Source organism: Panicum hallii, chromosome 7 (genome assembly GCF_002211085.1).
Source record: "Panicum hallii strain FIL2 chromosome 7, PHallii_v3.1, whole genome shotgun sequence".
Taxonomy (NCBI): domain Eukaryota; kingdom Viridiplantae; phylum Streptophyta; class Magnoliopsida; order Poales; family Poaceae; genus Panicum; species Panicum hallii.
In genome coordinates, this window is record NC_038048.1 from 26926155 (window position 1) to 26945249 (window position 19095).

The 19095-nt window shown below is 42.1% G+C and overlaps 1 protein-coding gene, 1 non-coding gene and 1 pseudogene across 2 annotated transcripts; all 3 read left to right on the forward strand.

Annotated features, from left to right (window-relative positions):
- Window positions 1-5469: 5469 nt before the first annotated feature.
- LOC112900557 lies at window positions 5470-6366 on the forward strand (annotated as a pseudogene).
- A 9712-nt stretch (window positions 6367-16078) lies between these two features.
- On the forward strand, window positions 16079-16787 carry LOC112900558. Its single transcript, XM_025969408.1, has 2 exons — window positions 16079-16385; window positions 16468-16787. Exons 1-2 carry the CDS (start codon window positions 16079-16081, stop codon window positions 16785-16787), a joined length of 627 nt encoding a protein of 208 aa, XP_025825193.1.
- Window positions 16554-16692, forward strand: LOC112901760. Its single transcript, XR_003230349.1, has one exon. It is a non-coding gene; the product is annotated as a small nucleolar RNA Z247 (small nucleolar RNA).
- Window positions 16788-19095: the final 2308 nt, after the last annotated feature.

Consider the following 19095-nt stretch of genomic DNA (forward strand, 5'->3'; position numbering starts at 1 on the left):
AGAAACTACTCACACCCATTACACCAACTATTTCCTGCTGGACCATATTTCCATCAAGTAAAACATATGATAAGGAAGCTACACACAAATTGGATGGACATATTTAGGTGTTCACGTGAATTTACTTTGCATCTTGTAATTTCATTGGCCCTAAGTAATCAATTCGGAAAGTTTTCACCAACTATCCACCAATGGTTTCGTGCCCATAAGGTACCAGCAGTGAATTAATAATGCATGTAACAATTTAAACACTGCCGGAGAAAGGCACATCAGTGCCGGTCATAGGGAGCTTTAGTGCCGGTCCCTGTGACCGGCACTAAATGGCCGGCACTAACGTGACAGTCGTTAGTGCCGGCTATATTGACCGGCACTAAATGGCGAGTGTTAGTGCCGGTCCGTAATTCCAGCCGGCACTAACGTGCCCGACCCGACCCGGCTCCTGGCAGCAAGGTTAGTGCCGGCTAGTATAACTGGCCGGCACTAAATCTTTTTTCTTATTTATCTTTTGTTTTTCATTTTTATCCGTATGCCTATGCGTATTTCTACCGTATGCGACTATATAATCGTACTTTTTGCATTGCACAGTAATATTAGGACAGCATATTACACTAATATTATATATATATATTCATCATGTATGGAACACTTAGGAGTTTAAAAGTACTTGAGATATTACAAATTATTAAGAACATCAACTATAGTAATTTATCAGCTTCTCCGTCGTCGGATCTTTTTCGGCGACGCTTGTACGGACATCGCCATAAAATTCGCCCTTAGGATTTATGACTTCATCGAGCAGGAATCCGCATATAGCTTCTTGAATTGCCCTGATCCGAGCCATTTCAATGAGTTCTTCTTTCATCCGCCAATGCTGTCATATTTTTTGATAAAAACATGAGAATAAAAGATAATAAATTAAAATGATGAGCAGATGTGATTGTGCTCACGTACATTGAATGCCTCCACTGTCATTTGCCCTTTTTCACTTGCAAAAGTGTTGATCCACTCGCATACGTAGTATCCACATAAGTTATTTCCTTGTCCCTGTCTCCAAGACTATGGACAAATGTAGGTTAAGATATAGAATTTTTCTGATGTTTATTGCGAATGACATTAGTAGCGAGAGTATATTCATACCGCAAAATCAGTCACCCAACAAAGAGGCTCGATTTCACCTATGGGCAAGCCTATGTGTTTGCGGAGGTAGCGACGCCATGCAGTATTTACCACCTCGATGAGATCTTGGTACTTTGATTTATCTTGCCTTAACGAGTCATACACCAAGACCTTGTGCTCGTCAATCCGAATACAAAGCAATATCCAATGAAAGCTGTGCATATACATACGCATAACCAATTAATGTTGATTAAAATAGTTATTAAATAGTATTATTAATACGAAGGGATTGAAAAAAAGAGGCTAACAAAGAACGACTCACTGATGGTTGTATGGCAAGAGAATGAAGGGACACATGCTATTCTTACGCAACCCCCTGTATATAATATTGACTATTTCTTCAGGGTTTTGCTCTACCGTTTTCTCGTGTATAATATCGGGATCGAAGAACCCGACGTTATGGAAGTTCTTTTTTCGGCAAATTTGAATTTTTGACCTACGGGACACAAGAAAAACGGGGATCAGTCAACACACAAGGCTAAAAATAATGAAACGAGAGACAATACTCACATGCACCATACACTCACGAGGGACTTGTCAAGGGCATCTTGATGGTATAAATCATAAAGTGCTTCAAACTCGATATATACTTCACCTGCCCCCCGCCAGAAATGCTCATCTTTAATCCGGGCTGGGAACATCTCTAATTCATTAGCTTTAGATTGCACGGCATACCATTTGTGTAACTCGGCCATTCTCGTTGGTAGGAATGGTAGCAACTCTGGCCATATCAAAGGTTCACCAAGTACAAACTTTTTCCTGCCGCGGGCATTCTGTAGGGCCTCCCCAAGCAATTGAGCCCTTGTTAGATCAGTTTGCAATATCATCCCAGCCATGGTCAACGGATCTCTTGATTCATCAGGACATTCTTCACGCGGCACTATCAACGGAGGGATCGATTGTTTGGACTGCTCTCTGAGCTGGGGAACGGTCTTTGCATTGATCCGTCAATTCTTGGGGTTGTTGTAGCACTTTCTGATCTGCCGAGCATAATCCGACTCCCTTTCTTTCTCCTTGGTGGGATCTTTAATGAAGTGTTTAATGAAGTGTGCCTTCGCAACCGGATCTATTTCTGGCTTCTTGTTCGCAGCCTCCCTCAGTAGCTTGCGCTTCAGCAAGAAGGTTTCAAATGATTCTTCTGCCTCTTTCTCTTCTGGAGCCTTCGCTTTCTTCTTTCTTTGCTGCTTATGAGATGGCTGGACCGAAGGTACCGTGTATGCCTTCTGTCGCTGACTCTGATTCTGTTGTGCGGCTGGTGATGATGCCGAAATTGGCTCGCTTTGTGCGGCTGGTGATGGCGGATCCATGCTGGGGTCCCGTGCAGGCGGTGGAGAAGGTGGGCCAACACTAGGATTCCTGTCATCAGCTGGTGTTGGTGATCTTTGCCTTGAGCACTGAGCGGAATCTGTGGCTGCTTGCACCAATCTTATGTCGCGCTTTGGCCACGTAATCCATGTGTGTACGGCATGTTGTAGTTCTGTTTCTTCAAGACCTATAGGGATCGGGAGGTCCAAGTCTTCCCAGCGTTCTTCAGTAATTCGGTCAACAAAGACTCTGGCGAATCCTTTAGGAATTGGCTGGCAATGTATTGTCCTGCCTTCTTCTTGGACTTCCGCATAACCCTCAGCACAAACTTTGAGCTTTTTCCCATAAAGAACCAGAAGCTCACACTGGGTCCTAACGGCAATGTCGTCGATGGGGTCCCTCATCCTGTCGGGACCCAAAGTAGGGTGCTCTATGGAAGCAACACTGCTACGACGCTGAGAAGGGGTGCTGAACTCCACATTGGCAGCTGGTTGGTCCGAGCGTTGCCCAACTGCTGCCTCAAGTGACATTATCCGATTTTCTAGGCTACAGATCTTCTCTACCACTACTGCCTTGCTTCTGCAACGGCTTCGGTAGGTTTCGAGATCTCCGGAAAAGCCATATTTCCATGGAACTACGCCCACGCCTCGGGTCCATCCAGTGTGTTCCGCATTCCCAAGAGCGTAAGTCAGCTCGTCATTCTCTCTGTTGGGCTGGAAGGTTCCTTCTTCCGTACGCCTCATTGCGTCGTCAAGTCTTTGGGCAGCCTCTCTTAATACGTCGCTAGTCACAAACATTCCAGTGTCGGGGTCTAGTGTGCCTCCATGAGCATAGAAGTAATACCTTGCTCGTTTGGGCCAACTCAAGGTCTGCGGTACGATTCCTTTTGCAATTAAATTATTTTCCATCTTTTCCGATTTCGGAACAGCAACCTTATAACCTCCAGGCCCAAGTCTATGGAAGTTTGTCTTTTTGCTAGCATTCATTTTGCCTTGAATCGAGGCTGCCATGCTGTCAGCACTGCGCTTGTAATTCACGAATTCATTCCACCACTCTCGTTGCTTCTTCCAGACTTTATCAAAATATGGTGTGAGGCCCTTGTTGACAAAGTTTGCCACCAATTTTTTCTTGAACGAGCCGAACTGAATTGCCATCTTCTTAAATGCCCATCCCTTTACTTTGTCAGCTTTGCCTGGGGGAAAGTTGAAGTGCAACGACACCTCTTTCCATAACAAATCTTTCTCTGAATCTGGCATGATATCTTCAGGTCAATCAGAGACTTTATTTCTCTTCCAAAGCTTGTACTTTATGGGGATGTTCTCCCTAACAAGATATCCCAATTGATTTACAAAGGTCTTCTTAATTTGACCAGGGGCTAGTGGCTCGCCGGTTGCTTCGTTGATCTCCGTGATGGTCGTACATCCTACCATCTTCCTCTTGGAGCCACGTTTCCGTTTAGGCTTCCTCGATCCAGATGCCTGAAAGAATCGCAAATTTATCAAGCGGGTTGCTAGCAACTAGTGGACGTCGCGGCAGGTATTGACAAAACGTTTATCCTGATGCCTGAAAGAATCACTAAATTTCATACCTCGGCTTCCTCGACATTTTCTTCTTCCTCCCCACTAATATCTTGCTCCTCGTCGCCATGATAATGCAAGTTTAAAAATTGGCTGCCATCATTCTCGTCCTCATGAAACTCTGGAGCTATGTGCCCAGTACTACCACAAATGAGCTCGTGCATTAACTCATCTTGGTTGTCCGTAGGATCCATTTCCACTACCCGAAACAATAAAAAAACATTAAGTATTTTCTAGTACTAATAAAATGTATGTATTTATATATCTTTTACAACTGAGTAAACAAAGCAACCATAATCATAAAGGAAACAGTTAATATCTTTTACAACTGAACAAAACAAATTCCTGAATTTATATATACAGAAAAGAATTATTTAGTAACAATTAACAGACGCCTCTCCGCGCGAGGTTGACGGCCCGGCCTGCCCCGCCTCCATGCTCGGGCCTCCCGTGTGCGAATCGGGGCCAATGCATTGCCGGAAGATCAACAGCATTCACAAAGAACATAAAAAACTCAGGGCAAATCAGCATTGTAGATGCCATACTATGCTGACTGATCACTGGAACAGAAAAGCAAATCACAGACTATCATTGCAAGTTCTCAACTTATTGTTACAGGTTTGGGCATATTTTGTGCCCAAAAGTTTAGTCTTTGATTGCCCACATATTGCAAGATTCTTGGATGGAAAACATGTGAATTAGGATGCACACATGAACAAAAGTCATGCGCAAATTATTGAAATTGACCTACATATATGGAGCACATATGAACAAAAGTCATGCCCACATCTTTTATGATAGATCAAACCAAACAGACTATATAGGAGCAAAGACCCTGAAACATCAATTATCTTCCATGACTGGAAGTAGTAACACAATTCTATTAGCACTACTATTATCATTGGCGGTGTCAACTGAATGGCATCTCAGATGTTGTGAGGTGGTAACTGAATGGCTTGAATGGCAGGGCAGTTCAGTGGGATGGAGCACATGCCTTGAATTGATGAGCGCCCGGGTTCCATCAGAATTCTGCTATTCACCACCTCCAGGCTTGGGGAGGCTGGTCAGAATATTCTTGAAGGTGTGCTCAGTTGCTGAAAGTGAAGTAAAGAAGCATGATTATAGTGCATTAGCAAATCACTAGTAGTGCCTGTTCCATGATAAATTACTCATACCATAAATTATTGAAGGTGCATTTCTCTAGACTGCATTTGTCTTAATGCACTTAAGAGTGAAGTGAGATACAGTATGTACAAAGACAGATTCAAAGTCAACTGAATGCGTCATCAAATTGATGGTTCATTGAAAATTAACCGATTATAGATATCATTAACATGCCAATGAGACTAGGAGCAGCCACATAATAAAAGGCACATATCATCATCATCATCATCTACAAACAAGACTTTCAGAAGGAAACAATCAAGTCACAACCACCAGGGATCACCAAAACAAGCATGACATCACTGCCTAACTACCAGTTCCTCATCTAATCACTAATTCAGTATCCCCCTGAATAAATTAGCTGTATCCAGAACAAATGACACTAACCAGTTCCTCATAAATATGCTTGTATCAAAATGACAATACAGGCAAGACAACACCTTCATGAGTCAAGTCACACAACGTCCAGGAGCACATCGAAACAGAAGGGAGAAAGGAACGATCTCACAGAAAGTGATAGTTTGTCTGACAGCTTTCATGAACCTCAGACTTTGGATACTCTGTCTATAGGAGCGGGAAGAAAATTTACCAAGACAAACTTATTATCATCATCCCTTCGGCAAAGTACCCTGGATTCATTGTACGAATATGGCGAAACTAGTAGGCATGAACCAGACAGAAGAAAAGAGCTAAAAAACGCTGACTTAAGGGAGAGTTCAACAACCTTGCCTCCATATGATTTGTCTGGACAGGAACCAGCTTTCTGTACTCAGGAGCAAAAAGACAAATATAGCCTTGGCACTCTAGGTGATGATGAATTGGGATACGACAAGAAACTCAAGAAAAATCATCTAATTTAGAAAGGCAAGAAGAATTATCATGCGTGATATGTTGGACAGATTTTTCTTCTACAAGGGGCATCTTACCATGTGGACACCGATTCTGTTATTCATGCATTCAAGGATGGGCAGATTGTCTGGTATGCTTTAGTTCGATTCTTGCTTCTTAGTGTTTGCTTATATTGAGTTGTCCTTGTACTAAATATTCTGGAGACATATATAATATATTTGCCCTACTATAACCCACTTGGTTTCTTGAACTTTATGCTTGTGGTTAGGTTCAGACTAAGACCATACTACAGTAGACAAATGACACTAACCAGTACAACCCCTGGCAGATTCTTGACCTTCCATTTTCCTTCCATAATAATTTCTATTCTATATTTTTCATTCTCATACAGTTGTTCTAAGTTTCTAACTTTGTCTTTTTTTTTCTGCCCCACAACCAGTGGTGAACTGAACCTTGCAGAAGTACAATTGATATCATTATTTACATACCACTGAAAGCCACAAATATATAGTTTACCTTCAAGTTCCAAGGTTAATTCTTTAGCCACATGATAGCAACAATGTGCAAGTTACAAGCAGTTTCATCTAAACAAAATTATCTGTGAAGAATGTTTCAAATATTAGCCTCTTGTCTAAAACTTTGACAATAATTCAAAGTGGACTTATGAATATGATATCAGACATAATATATAAACTTAGACTAACTGAAGTTGTTTAGATTAAGTTCAGTGTGTGTAAACTGTAGATAACTGTTATTTAGTCATGATATATTCACATCTGCTGTTTATTAGCTAAAATTATATTGAGCTACTTTAGGCATGAAGATTACGTGCCACATTATTAGTATTAGTTCAGAAGGGGCACTGATGGGTTTCTATTCTAATGGACATAACTGTACCGGTCTGAACTGTGTGCTAAAAAACTTCGATGCTTCATTGGATTCACTGCTCTTGTGTAAATTATTTAACCTTGATATACTGATGAGTATCTACTTCTGGTCAACATGCAACTGTGTTTGATATATGTGTAATCGCTAGGCCGCTCCACACTTGTATGTCCCTACCTAAGTAAACATCTATCACATACTTACAAAACAGTAAAGCTGTTGTTTATACACCTTTTCAGTTTTCATTTTGACTATTCATGTGCAATATAACATACTGATAAAAGTTTCTTCCTTTGATTTAATAGAAGTGTATACCCGTGGGAAGGAGGCATAATGCTATTGACTTGTTACTACTGTGGCTTTGATTATTCTGGGGATCATATGAGTAGATACTAGTTCATGGAGAATTAATGCTAGTAAGATTTCAGTCTTATCTGCCTACCTCTTAGTTAGCACTTGAATTGATCATTTTGAAAATTAGTTAGTGCTAATCTTGGCCAGCTGATTGTTTGTATCTTTGCTTCCGTGATACTTTGATAAATTCCTAACCATTCAGTCATCTATGGTCCTTTTATCCCCAAGACAAATTCAACAAGTTGACCTAAACTTATCAGGAACAGAATAGTCAATTAGCATAAACAAGTTGACCTAAACCAGGACCCTTGCATCAGTTGATGACTCACTGCAATGTAAGATGATGCATCTATGGAAACGTGAAAAATGTCCTGTAGAGGACAAGGTGCTCACCGCGAATCCATTTTTGCGATCGGAGGGCGAGGAGGGATGGGTCGACGGTGGGGGCCGGAGCTTCGGGCGCCGCAGCAATGGCGCGAGGACACCAAGCAGTGGCGCGAGGACCTCGAGGCGGCAGGGGCAGCCGGGCGGCCGGGCTGCGCGGAACGGGCCGCGCGCGAGGACGACGAGGTGTGCCGCGGCCGGAGCTTCGGGCGGCGGCAGCAATGGGGCGCGAGGACGCAGAGCAGTGCCGCGAGGACCCCGAGGCGGCAGGGGCAGCCGGGCGGCCGGGCTGCGCGGAACAGGCCGCGCGCGAGGACGACGACGTGCGCGGCAGCCGGAGCTTCGGGCGGCAGCAGCAATGGCGTGAGGACGTCGGGGCGGCGGGTAAGTTGGGGGCGACGTCGATCTGAAAGGGCGAAGGGGCTAATTTGTTGGGGGGATGGCGCGGTTAGTGCCGGCTGACATTACCAGCCGGCACTAACGCGCCCACGTGACATCAGATGGACAAGTTAGTGCCGGCTGGTGTTACTAGCCGGCACTAACGTGCTCAAGTTAGTGCCGGCTGGTATTACCAGCCGGCACTAACACGCCCACGTGACATCAGAAGAACAAGTTAGTGCCGGCTGGTGGTACTAGCCGGCACTAACGTGCTCAAGTTAGTGCCGGCTGGTAATACCAGCCGGCACTAACGTGTACCATCCGCGCGGGAATTGGCGCGCGGGAACTGGCCACGCCAGTTCCCATTTACACTAAATTTTTAGTATTCATAAATTTGTTCAACATAGGCTTAATAATTAGAATAATATAACAAAAATTTATATCTTATTTTTAGCTACACAATAATTATAGTAATTATATGTACACAATAATAATAGTAATTGAAGTAAATTAACGAATATGCAACCATTATCAATTATGTGTAGCGTAAAGGGTTTATATGTGTATATGTTTCTGTTATTGATAATAAATCGAAAACATTTCATTTTGATCCATGCAAAATTCTTCAAAAAACTTTTCAATAGTAGCCTATACAATGATATAATCAATTCGCATATTACTTGATTATTTGTTTGTAATTTAATGTTTCAATGCTTCTAGTAATGCAAAATTAGTGAATGTAAATAATATTTATACCATGCAAAAATATAATATTATCTGAAGATGATATTATGTCATCATTGGAGAAATAGTATCAAGAATTGAGATAAATACGATGCGGTGCGTTACATTACATCACTGATTGAGAGAATTCAATACATAATTTATATAAAACTACTACTCATTATCATTATCTACTGGAACATTGATAATCTTCCTTTTGACGAAAGTGCCTTGAGCGTGATCACAGCGTAAGTAAGGTGTGTCCTCTTTGGATAAGAAGATGCTAGGGTCAACGTCAACTGAGAATGGAGGAAGGTCATCAATCTGGTCATAATCTTCCAAATTGTCCGAAATATCCTCAACTCCAACAACTTTTCTTTTTCCTGGAAGAACTATGTGCCGTTTCGGCTCATTTCCAGCCTTGTCTGCTTCAGACGTCTTATCTGACTTCTTCTTCGGTTTGCTCGATATGTCCTTCACATAGAACACTTGTGTCACATCCTTGGCTAGAACAAATGCTTCATCTTTATATCCAATCTTTTTAAAGTCAACTATGGTCATCCCATACCGGTCCTTCGTTACGCCTCCTCCAGCCACCCATTCGCAATGAAATAAAGGGACAACTATGGGTCCATATTCAAGTTCCCATATCTCCTCTATGATACCATAGTAGTTGTTCTTTTCTCCATTACTGTTTACTATACACATACGGACACCACTGTTTTGGTTGGTGCTTTTTTTGTCTTGAGCTCTCGTATAAAATGTATACCCATTGATTTCGTACCCTTGGTATTGCTGGACAGTGATTGATGGTCCCCTAGCCAGCCATTGAAGTTCTTGATCAACTGTATTGTTGCCCAATAATTTTCGTCTGAACCAGCCGTCAAAAGTTTTTATATGTTGGCGTGTAATCCAAGAAAGATTCTTTTGTGGATTTTCAGACTGTATAATATTCATGTGCTCATCAATATATGGAGCCACCTTGGATGAATTCTGAAGAACCGTGAAGTTTGCTTGGCTGAATTCACTACAAGGGATGTGCACATTACATTTCTTTCCTAGTGTGCCTTTTCCCTTTAGTCGCCCCTCATGGTGTGACACGGGGAGCCCAATCGAATTGAGATCAGGAAGATAGTCAACGCAAAACTCAATGACCTCCTCGGTTCCATAGCCCTTAGCAATGCATCCTTCTGGACGAGAACGTTTACGCACGTACTTCTTCAATACTGCCATGAACCTCTCGAAAGGGAACATATTGTATAGAAAAACAGGACCCATAATAGTTATTTCTGTCACAATATAAACTAGAAGGTGTGTCATAATATTGAAGAAGGAAGGTGGGAAGACCATCTCAAAGCTGACAAGACATTCGACAATGTCTTTCTACAGCTTTATTAGATTATTTGGATTAATTGCTTTCTGTGAAATTTCATTCATGAATGCACAAAGCTTTACAACTGCCAATCTCACATTTTCTGGTAGAACACCCCTCAGTATAACCGGAAGTAATTGTGTCATCAGAACATGGCAGTCATGGGACTTCAAGTTTTGGATTTTCTTCTCTTTCACATTTATTATGCCCTGTATATTTGAGGAGTACCTAGACGGGACCTTGATACTGTTCAAGCAATCGAACATGCTTTCCTTCTCCTCTTTACTCAGATTATAGCTGGCAGGTTTTAAATAGTGGCGTCCTTTGTCTCTCTTCTCGGGTTGCAAGCCTTGTCGTCCAGCTAGCATCCACATGTCGCGCCTTGCTTCCAATGTGTCTTTTGACTTACCATACACTCCCAGAAAGCCTAGTAGGTTGACGCAAAGATTCTTTGATAGATGCATCACATCAATTGCATTGCGAACCGGTAAGACTTGCCAATAAGGTAGGTTCCACAATATAGACTTCTTCTTCCACATTGGAACATGTCCCTGGTCATCCTTCGGAACAGGTTGGCTACCGGGACCCTTTCCAAATACTACCTTCACATCCTTGATCATCGAGAACACATGCTTTCCATTACGGAACAGAGGCTTACGACGAGTTTTGGGCTCTCCTTTGAAATGCTTCCCTTCGGTTCTTAGGGGGTGATCGGTAGGAAGGAATCAGCGATGGCCCATGTATACGCACTTCTTACAGTGTTTCAAATAAATGCTATTGGTTTCATCATAACAGTGGGTGCAGGCCATGTATCCCATGTTCGACTGTCCTGAAAGTTTTGCAAGTGCAGGCCAATCATTGATGCATACAAAAAGCAAAGCTCGGAGGTTGAAAGACTCCTGTTTATACTCATCCCACACATGTACACCTTCTTCTTTCCAGAGCAGTAAGAGATCATCCATCAAGGGTTGCAGGAACACATCAATATCGTTGCCAGGTTCTTTTGGCCCTTCTATAAGCACCGGCATCATGATGAACTTACGCTTCAGGCATAACCAAGGAGGAAGGTTGAACATACATAGGGTCACGGGCCATGTACTATGAGCGCTGCCAAACTCACCGTACGGATTCATTCCATCCGCACTTAGAGCAAATCTTATATTCCTTGGGTCGTTGTCAAATTGAGGATACTCTCGGTTAAGGTTTCTCCACTGGGACCCATCTGCTGGGTGTCTGATCATGTGATCCTCCTTACGGTCTTCTTTGTGCCACCGTATCAACTTAGCGTTGTCCTTGTTTTTGAAAAAGCGTTCAGACGTGGTATTATAGGGAAGTACCACACCAACTTTGCGGAAACTCTCTTCTTTACCGGCTCCCCCCATCAACATCACCTAGATCATCTCGCCTGATCTTATACCGCAATGCGCTGCAAATAGGACAAGGTTCCAAGTTCTCGTATTCGCCGCGATACAGGATGCAGTCGTTAAGACATGCGTGAATCTTCTGCACATCCAATCCAAGAGGGCAAATCATCTTTTTAGCTTCGTATGTTGTTGACGGCAGTTCATTACCCTCAGGAAGCATGTTCTTTACAATCTTTAATAGCTCACCAAATCCCTTATCGGTGACACCATTAGTTGCCTTCCATTTCAGCATCTCTAGCGTGGTACCCAACTTCTTCTGCTCCAGTTTGCAACTAGGGAACAACGGCCTTTTGTGATCCTCCAACATCTTCTCAAACTTTAATGCCTCCTTCACAGTGTCACTGTCTTTCTGTGCATCAAGCAACGCCTGACCTAGCTCGTCAGGTGGCTCCTCTTGTGCAACATTTGCTTCACCCTCGTCCATTGGTTCATCTTGAAAGCTACCTGTTTCATGAACCCATGCCCAATCTGAAAGATTGTTATCACCATCATCATCTTCTTCATTATCTTCCATCATAACTCCAACTTCGCCGTGCTTAGTCCAAAGGCTATAGTTACTCATGAAACCATTCAAGGCCAGGTGATTCCATAGAGTTTTTCTTTTCCGGAATTCCTTTTTATTTTCGCAAACACTGCATGGACAACACATTAAACCCTTTGGCGACCTATTTGCCATTGCTGCCTTGAGAAAAGAATCTAAACCCTGAATCCATGCCGAGGTGCTCCGGCTTCCATGCATCCATTGCCGGTCCATCTGTACAAATTAAAAAAAAAATCATGCTCATTATCCCTAAAAACAGGTTACTATGAAGTAATTCAAAAAAAAAATATAAATGTGTCATAGGCCACCTATCTAGTAAATTTAAACTAAATAGCAAAATAAATTGGCACAATAACATATACACATGTCACCATGAAATAATTCAAAAAAATTATTCTAAATGTGTGATGGTCAAACTATATAATAATCATTCTCTGAAAAGCAACTAATCAATTCTACCTTGCTCAAATTAATGAACAAATTAATGAATCATGCTTATTGTCCCTCATCCTTAAAATCCCTAAAATTTTGCATAGTAACATATACACATGTCACCCCTCTAAACTTTATGCCTCAGAAAATGAACACACCCTAAATCGTGGCGAGTACTGCGAGTTCTAATTTGCGGTTGTTCTGGGTCGTTTTATGTGATTTTACAAGTGCCCTGTTGCTTTGTTGATGACTTGTGTTTTTGCGAGTTTGTTGGTGGTTTTTGTTCGTGGTGGCGGTTGTTCCGGGTCGTTTCTGTTATTTTACAACTGCCCTGTTGCTTTCTCGTGACGACTTGCATTTTTGCGAGTTTGTTGGTGGCTTTTGTCCGTGGTATTTTCTCCGTTCGTTTTGACTTTTTTTTTATAGATTTATAGGTTTTACAATACACATAGACGTAATATATATGTATATGCAGATGCATAGAAAAACTATGAATTTAGAAAAGTCTAAACGACTGATAATTTGAAACGGAATGGAGGGAGTAGCTTTGAGAGTGAAACTGTGAGAAACTCTCCAGAGGCATATCCAAGGTTTGGAAATTCTAAAAAAATCAGACATATACAATAGGAGCTTGCAAAATTTTATGATCAAACTCAATCTCATTTTTGAGATATGAAAATCAGCAGATGGCTACATGAGTAGTGATGAAATAGATACATATTGCTATCTGTCAACTTCATATCCCATGAGGTTGAACTCAATTTTAAAATTTTGCAAGCTTATGTAAGATCACCTATTCTATATGTTTTTGGATGTCATTTTCGAAACCTCTAAATATGGTTTTGGGAAGGATTTTGATGATTCTTAAAAATTTATAATACAATCATGTGCCCACTTCACACCCTCCCATTCTTATGTATTAAGTAATAAATCTCCTTGCATTATGACAATAATATCCATATATATCGTTTTGAGAAAGTTTTGTTTGCAGCCATTTGGATTTATTCAGTGTAGTGACATCTAAGGTTATTGTGCAATTTTTCATAATATATGCCATACCATTGCTTTGATTTGAGTTCGAATTGATTGGGACTTGGGAGCAATATCAACCCAATGAGATATGGCATCATTCCTTTTGTTGGATAGGAAGAAATACATCTAGGACATGTATATTGAGTGGAAATACACCAAATCTTTATCAACTTGCATTCAATAGTATTCATTAAATTATTCCCTTTTTAATATGTATTTATATCATGTTTGATGCTTACTTCATTGCTAGTAGGATGGCAGCTCCAAACGCTTTGGAGGAAAGATTTAATGATGCGGTCAGATCCATGATCAGTATGGGTTTCCCAAAGGAAACTGTTGTGCGAAAATTGAAGAAGCTACTGACAGTGTATGGTGACAATTGGGAGCATATAGAAGCTGATAACTATACTACTCTAGCTGGTGCTTTATGTGATGCTGATGATCCAAATCCCAAAGTATTTTCTGTCCTTTTATTTCGAGTTTTCTTGAGTGGCTTTGTTCTGTTTCACTAGTTAGGTATATAGTGTTTCTTTAACAAAATCGTATTTTCGGTGTAATCAGATCCATTATTTCAATAATTAGCTCATTAGCTAAATAAGCCAAATTTATCACTATAGCAGGAAATTTATCAATAATTAGCTCATTGTCCCTCATCCTTAAAATCTCTAAAATTTTGCATAGTAACATATACACATGTCCCCGTGAAATAATTCAAAAAAATTACTCTAAATGTGTCATAGTCAAACTATCTAGAAAATCTTCTCTAAAAAGTAACAAATCGATTCTATTTTGCTCAAATTAATGAACAAATCGGAAAATGATGCTCATTTTTCCTCAACCTTAAAATCACTATTTTCTTTATCTAGAAAGCATGAAACAAAGAATAAACACCGTGAAAGAATAGTGGAAGAAGCTACTAACCTTTGGTGCACTTGGATGGGTGAAATCCTCACAAATTTGGGGAAAAATGGGCAGCACCTCCCCTGTAACACGCCATGAGAGTGAGAAGAGCTCGGTTGAAGGCTTGGGAAGAAGGAGTGCCAAATGAAATGGAGGGCTGGGGATGGAGTGGCCGGTATATACGGGGCAAGTTAGCGCCGGCTAGTGGCTTTAGCCGGCGCTAACTGTGTATGTTTAGTGCCGGCTAGAGCATACAGCCGGCACTAACTTGTAATTGACCAAGTTAGTGCCGGCTAGATATGCCGACCGGCACTAACGTGCGTTTTGACCGTTGTGGCAGCCGCCTGACAGTTGGGGGGATGGCACGTTAGTGCCGGCTGGTATTTCTAGCCGGCACTAACGTGCCTGCCTTACACTGTTGAGGCACGTTAGTGCCGGCTCGTTCTTGACCGGCACTAACGTGCTGGTACCGATAGACCGTTTTCTAGTAGTGAAACTCATGATTAATTCAGATGGACAATATTTTCGTGGGGATCCATATTTTTAACATGTATGGGATAAACAAACAAAGGTAATCAAATTGGTTTCACGATGTCTAATGAAACCATTATTCTTCTATGGTTTCCGTAACATTCATAATGAATCAGTGCAGCAACTACCTAGCTTGCACTGTGTTGCCGCACGAAATTGATCCGCGCAACACCATGATAAGTATCTTGCTTTCTTGACGATGACCGATTGGTTTTCAAGCAAAGCAACAAAGATTCCGTGGAGAAGGACCGACCATTTTTCAGCGCAAAACGGCAAAGATCAACCAAACCCTATATGGCTGCTACGGCTCGGCAGGAACTACAAGCTACGACTGTGATGGAAAAAATAATGTAGATGAAAAAGTAAAGAGTTTGTATTATGTCGATTGTGTTGAGGAAAAAACAATCGGCCGCATACCCATGATATATATATATATATATATATATATATATATATATATATATATATATATATATATATGAGCATGCCTGGTCTTGGGCAAATCAGAGAAGGATTCATATACACGCACACATAAATATCACGTATCTCTTTTGCATGCAATCTTAAAATATTCCTAATCTATTTGGTCATACAGCTAAAGACGTAAACAACATCAACCGAGTCCAATACGAGCACGTCTTCCACTTTTATTTATCCTGCCAAATAACCACCTCAATCCAAATATTACCTTTTCTGTTTCAGCTTTGCTTCCTTCTCTCTCTCGTGAAATCCAAGCTAATATGCTGTCTTAAACCTGTTTGGCAGTAGGTACACCTAATTTGTCTCCTTAACAACATATGCAGTGTCAGAGTATATGATGAAAACTCTATAAACGAAGTTCTAGCCGGATTGGCTTGGAGATAGATCATTTAGATGTTTCTGTTGTAAATTTGTCGTACTCTAGACGAACCAGACATGTAGCAGACTCTTGCGCTACCGCGCTCATATAAACATGCACCCGTCCTGACCTTGAGTTTGAGGCCGACATTTCCACACCTCTGATTTCTTTCATGGTCATCAAAGCCATCTCTTCCACCTAGATCAAACCTCCATGGCGTCAAGCTCCAGCGCTGGTTCCTCCAACCCTCTCCTTGGGATCCAAGTTACTGAGAAGCTGACCAAGAACAACTTTGTGCTATGGCGAGCGCAAGTTCTCACGGCCATCCGCAGTGCTCGTCTTGAAGGCTATGTCACCGGCAAGGTCGTCGCTCCCGAAGCCGAGATCGACGAGAAACAAGCTGACAAGGTTGTCAAGGTTTCCAATCCGGCATATGAGGAGTGGTATGCCCGGGACCAGCAGGTTCTAGGACTTATCTTCATGTCCGCATCTAAGGACGTGTTGACAAGGATCGCCAACGGTGGCCCAAGCATGGCGAGCAATTGGGGAGATGCATGCTTCCCAATCTCGCGCACTATTAGTCAACGTGCGCCTTGCCCTAGCTACCACCAAGAAGGAATCCATATCCATCACCGAGTACTACAGCAAGACAAAGGGGCTCGGCGATGAGATGGCGGCTGCAGTAAAGCCCCTCGACGACGAAGAGATGGTCGGCTACATCATGAACAGGTTGGATGCTGAGTTCAATCCCGTGACATCTGCTCCTATTACAAGAGTAGAGCTGATCACCATGTCTGAGTTGTTCTCTCAACTATTAAGTTTTGAGACACGGCTTGATCTACAGCAAGGAGGATCATCTTCGTCTGCTAACCTAGCTAGCAGAGGAGGGCGTGGTGGCATGCATGGTCGCGGCGGCAATTGAGGTCGCGGTCGCAACTCTAATGGTGGCGGCCATGGTCATGGTGGTGCACCACATCAACAGCAGCAACACTACCGCACCGACACCACCACATCCAATGACGCAAGACCAACCTACCAAGTCTGTGACAAGAAGGGGCACACAGCCATTGAGTGTTGGTAAAGTTTCGATGAGTCTTGTGGCGCAAATAACAAAAGTGCAACTTCTGCTTATGGCATGGACACAAATTGGTATGTGGATTCTGGAGCTTCTGATCATGTTACGGGAGACCTTGAAAAACTTTCCACTCGTGATCGTTATGGTGGCAAGGATCAGATCAAAACAGCAAATGGTTCAGGTATGGAAATCACTCACGTTGGTCATTCTATTGTTCAAACCCATAATCGTGATTTGCATCTTAATAATATCCTTTATGCCCCTGAAGCTAGAAAAAATCTTGTATCCGTTCATCGCTTTGCTCTCGATAATTCTGCATACCTTGAATTTCACCCCAACTTCTTTTTGGTCAAGGATCAGGCAACGAAAAACACAATCCTTAGAGGGCCATGTCGCGGGGGACTTTACTCTCTTCCAAGCAATTCATCCCTAAAGCAAGCTTTTGGTGTCACCAGACCTTCGTTCGGAAGGTGGCACGGTCGCTTGGGTCATCCTTCACCTAGCATAGTTTCTAAAGTTGTTAGCAATTACAACTTGCCATGTTTAGCTGAGTCAAATAAAGAGTCATCAACTCCCTTATTCAAAATCTTTTAGTGAATCTAAATATCCTTTGGAACTTGTGTTTTCTGATGTATGGGGGTCTGCGCTTGATTTAGTAGGAGGAAAAAATACTATGTTAGCTTTATTGATGACTTTAGTAAATTCACATGGTTCTACCTCCTTAAACATAAGTCAGAAGTGTTTCAGAAATTCCATGAATTCCAAAGTCTCGTTGAGAGAATGTTTAACAGAAAAATTATAGCTGTGCAAACTGACTGGGACGGTGAATATCAGAAACTTCACTCTTTCTTTGTTAAATGTGGCATCTCACACCATGTCTCTTGTCCCCATGCACATCAGCAGAATGGCTCGGCCGAGAGAAAACATAGACACATTGTTGAAGTTGGTCTCTCTCTCTCTCTCTCTCTCTCTCTCTCTCTTAGCCTATGCTTCTATGCTATTAAAATTCTAGGATGAAGCTTTTCTTACTGCTGCCTATCTCATAAATCGAACACCTAGTAAAGTAATTCAATTTAGAACTCCCTTAGAACGCTTGTTTGGCCAAAAAAATTATTCGTCCTTACGTGTGTTTGGTTGTGCCTGTTGACTGAATCTCCGTCCCTACAACAAGCACAAACTTCAATTCCAGTCCAAACAATGTGTGTTTTGGGGGTTTAGTACTCTTCATAAGGGATTCAAATGTCTTAAGATCTCCTCCGGCCGAGTGTATATCTCACGTGATGTCATGTTTGATGAAACAGTTTTTCCCTTCTCCAAACTCCACTCTAATGCCGGCGCTCGCCTTCGTTCGGAGATTTTCCTTCTCCCTCAAAGTTTGCTAAATCTGAGCACTAATCATGGGGGAGAACATATAGATGATCACGTGTCTGATTTGCATAATATTACTGACCAAATTGATAAAGCGCCTGCAGAAAACAGCACACAAAATGATGTTCCAGGTGATATAGAAGCTGAAACTAGTGCTGGAACGGAACCCGGAGATGATCTGTCTTCGTCCGCTACTGCTGCACCAGAGTCGGGGTCGCCAGCATCTTCCTCACCTTCAGTGCTGCCGATAGGCGCTGCGTCCCTAACCGGTGCTGCTTCCCCGACAGCTCCACGACGCCTGCGGGACAAGTTGCGGGCTTCTACGTCATCGCAGAATGGCGGGCTCTCGACACCAGACACATAACCGATGGCAGATCCTCTACCTGGTCCACCCACTGGAGGTGAGGGAGCTTCCGTGGCTCCAATTCAGCCTACCAGGCCTGTCACAAGACTGCAAAAACGCATAAGAAAAGAGAAGATCTATACTGATGGAACAATCAAGTATGGGAGGAATGCTTTTCTTGCCACTTCTGGAGAACCACGGTGTTTAGAAGAAGCTCTTGGAAATAAAAATTGGAAAGAAGCTATGGATGCAGAATATATGGCTCTAATGAGGAATAATACTTGGTATCTTGTTCCTCCTCAGAAAGGTATTAATGTTATTGATTGCAAGTGGGTATACAAGATTCAAAGGAAGTCTAATGGTAGCCTAGACAAATACAAGGCGCGTCTTGTTGCTAAAGGTTTTAAGCAGAGATATGGCATAGACTATGAAGACACGTTTAGT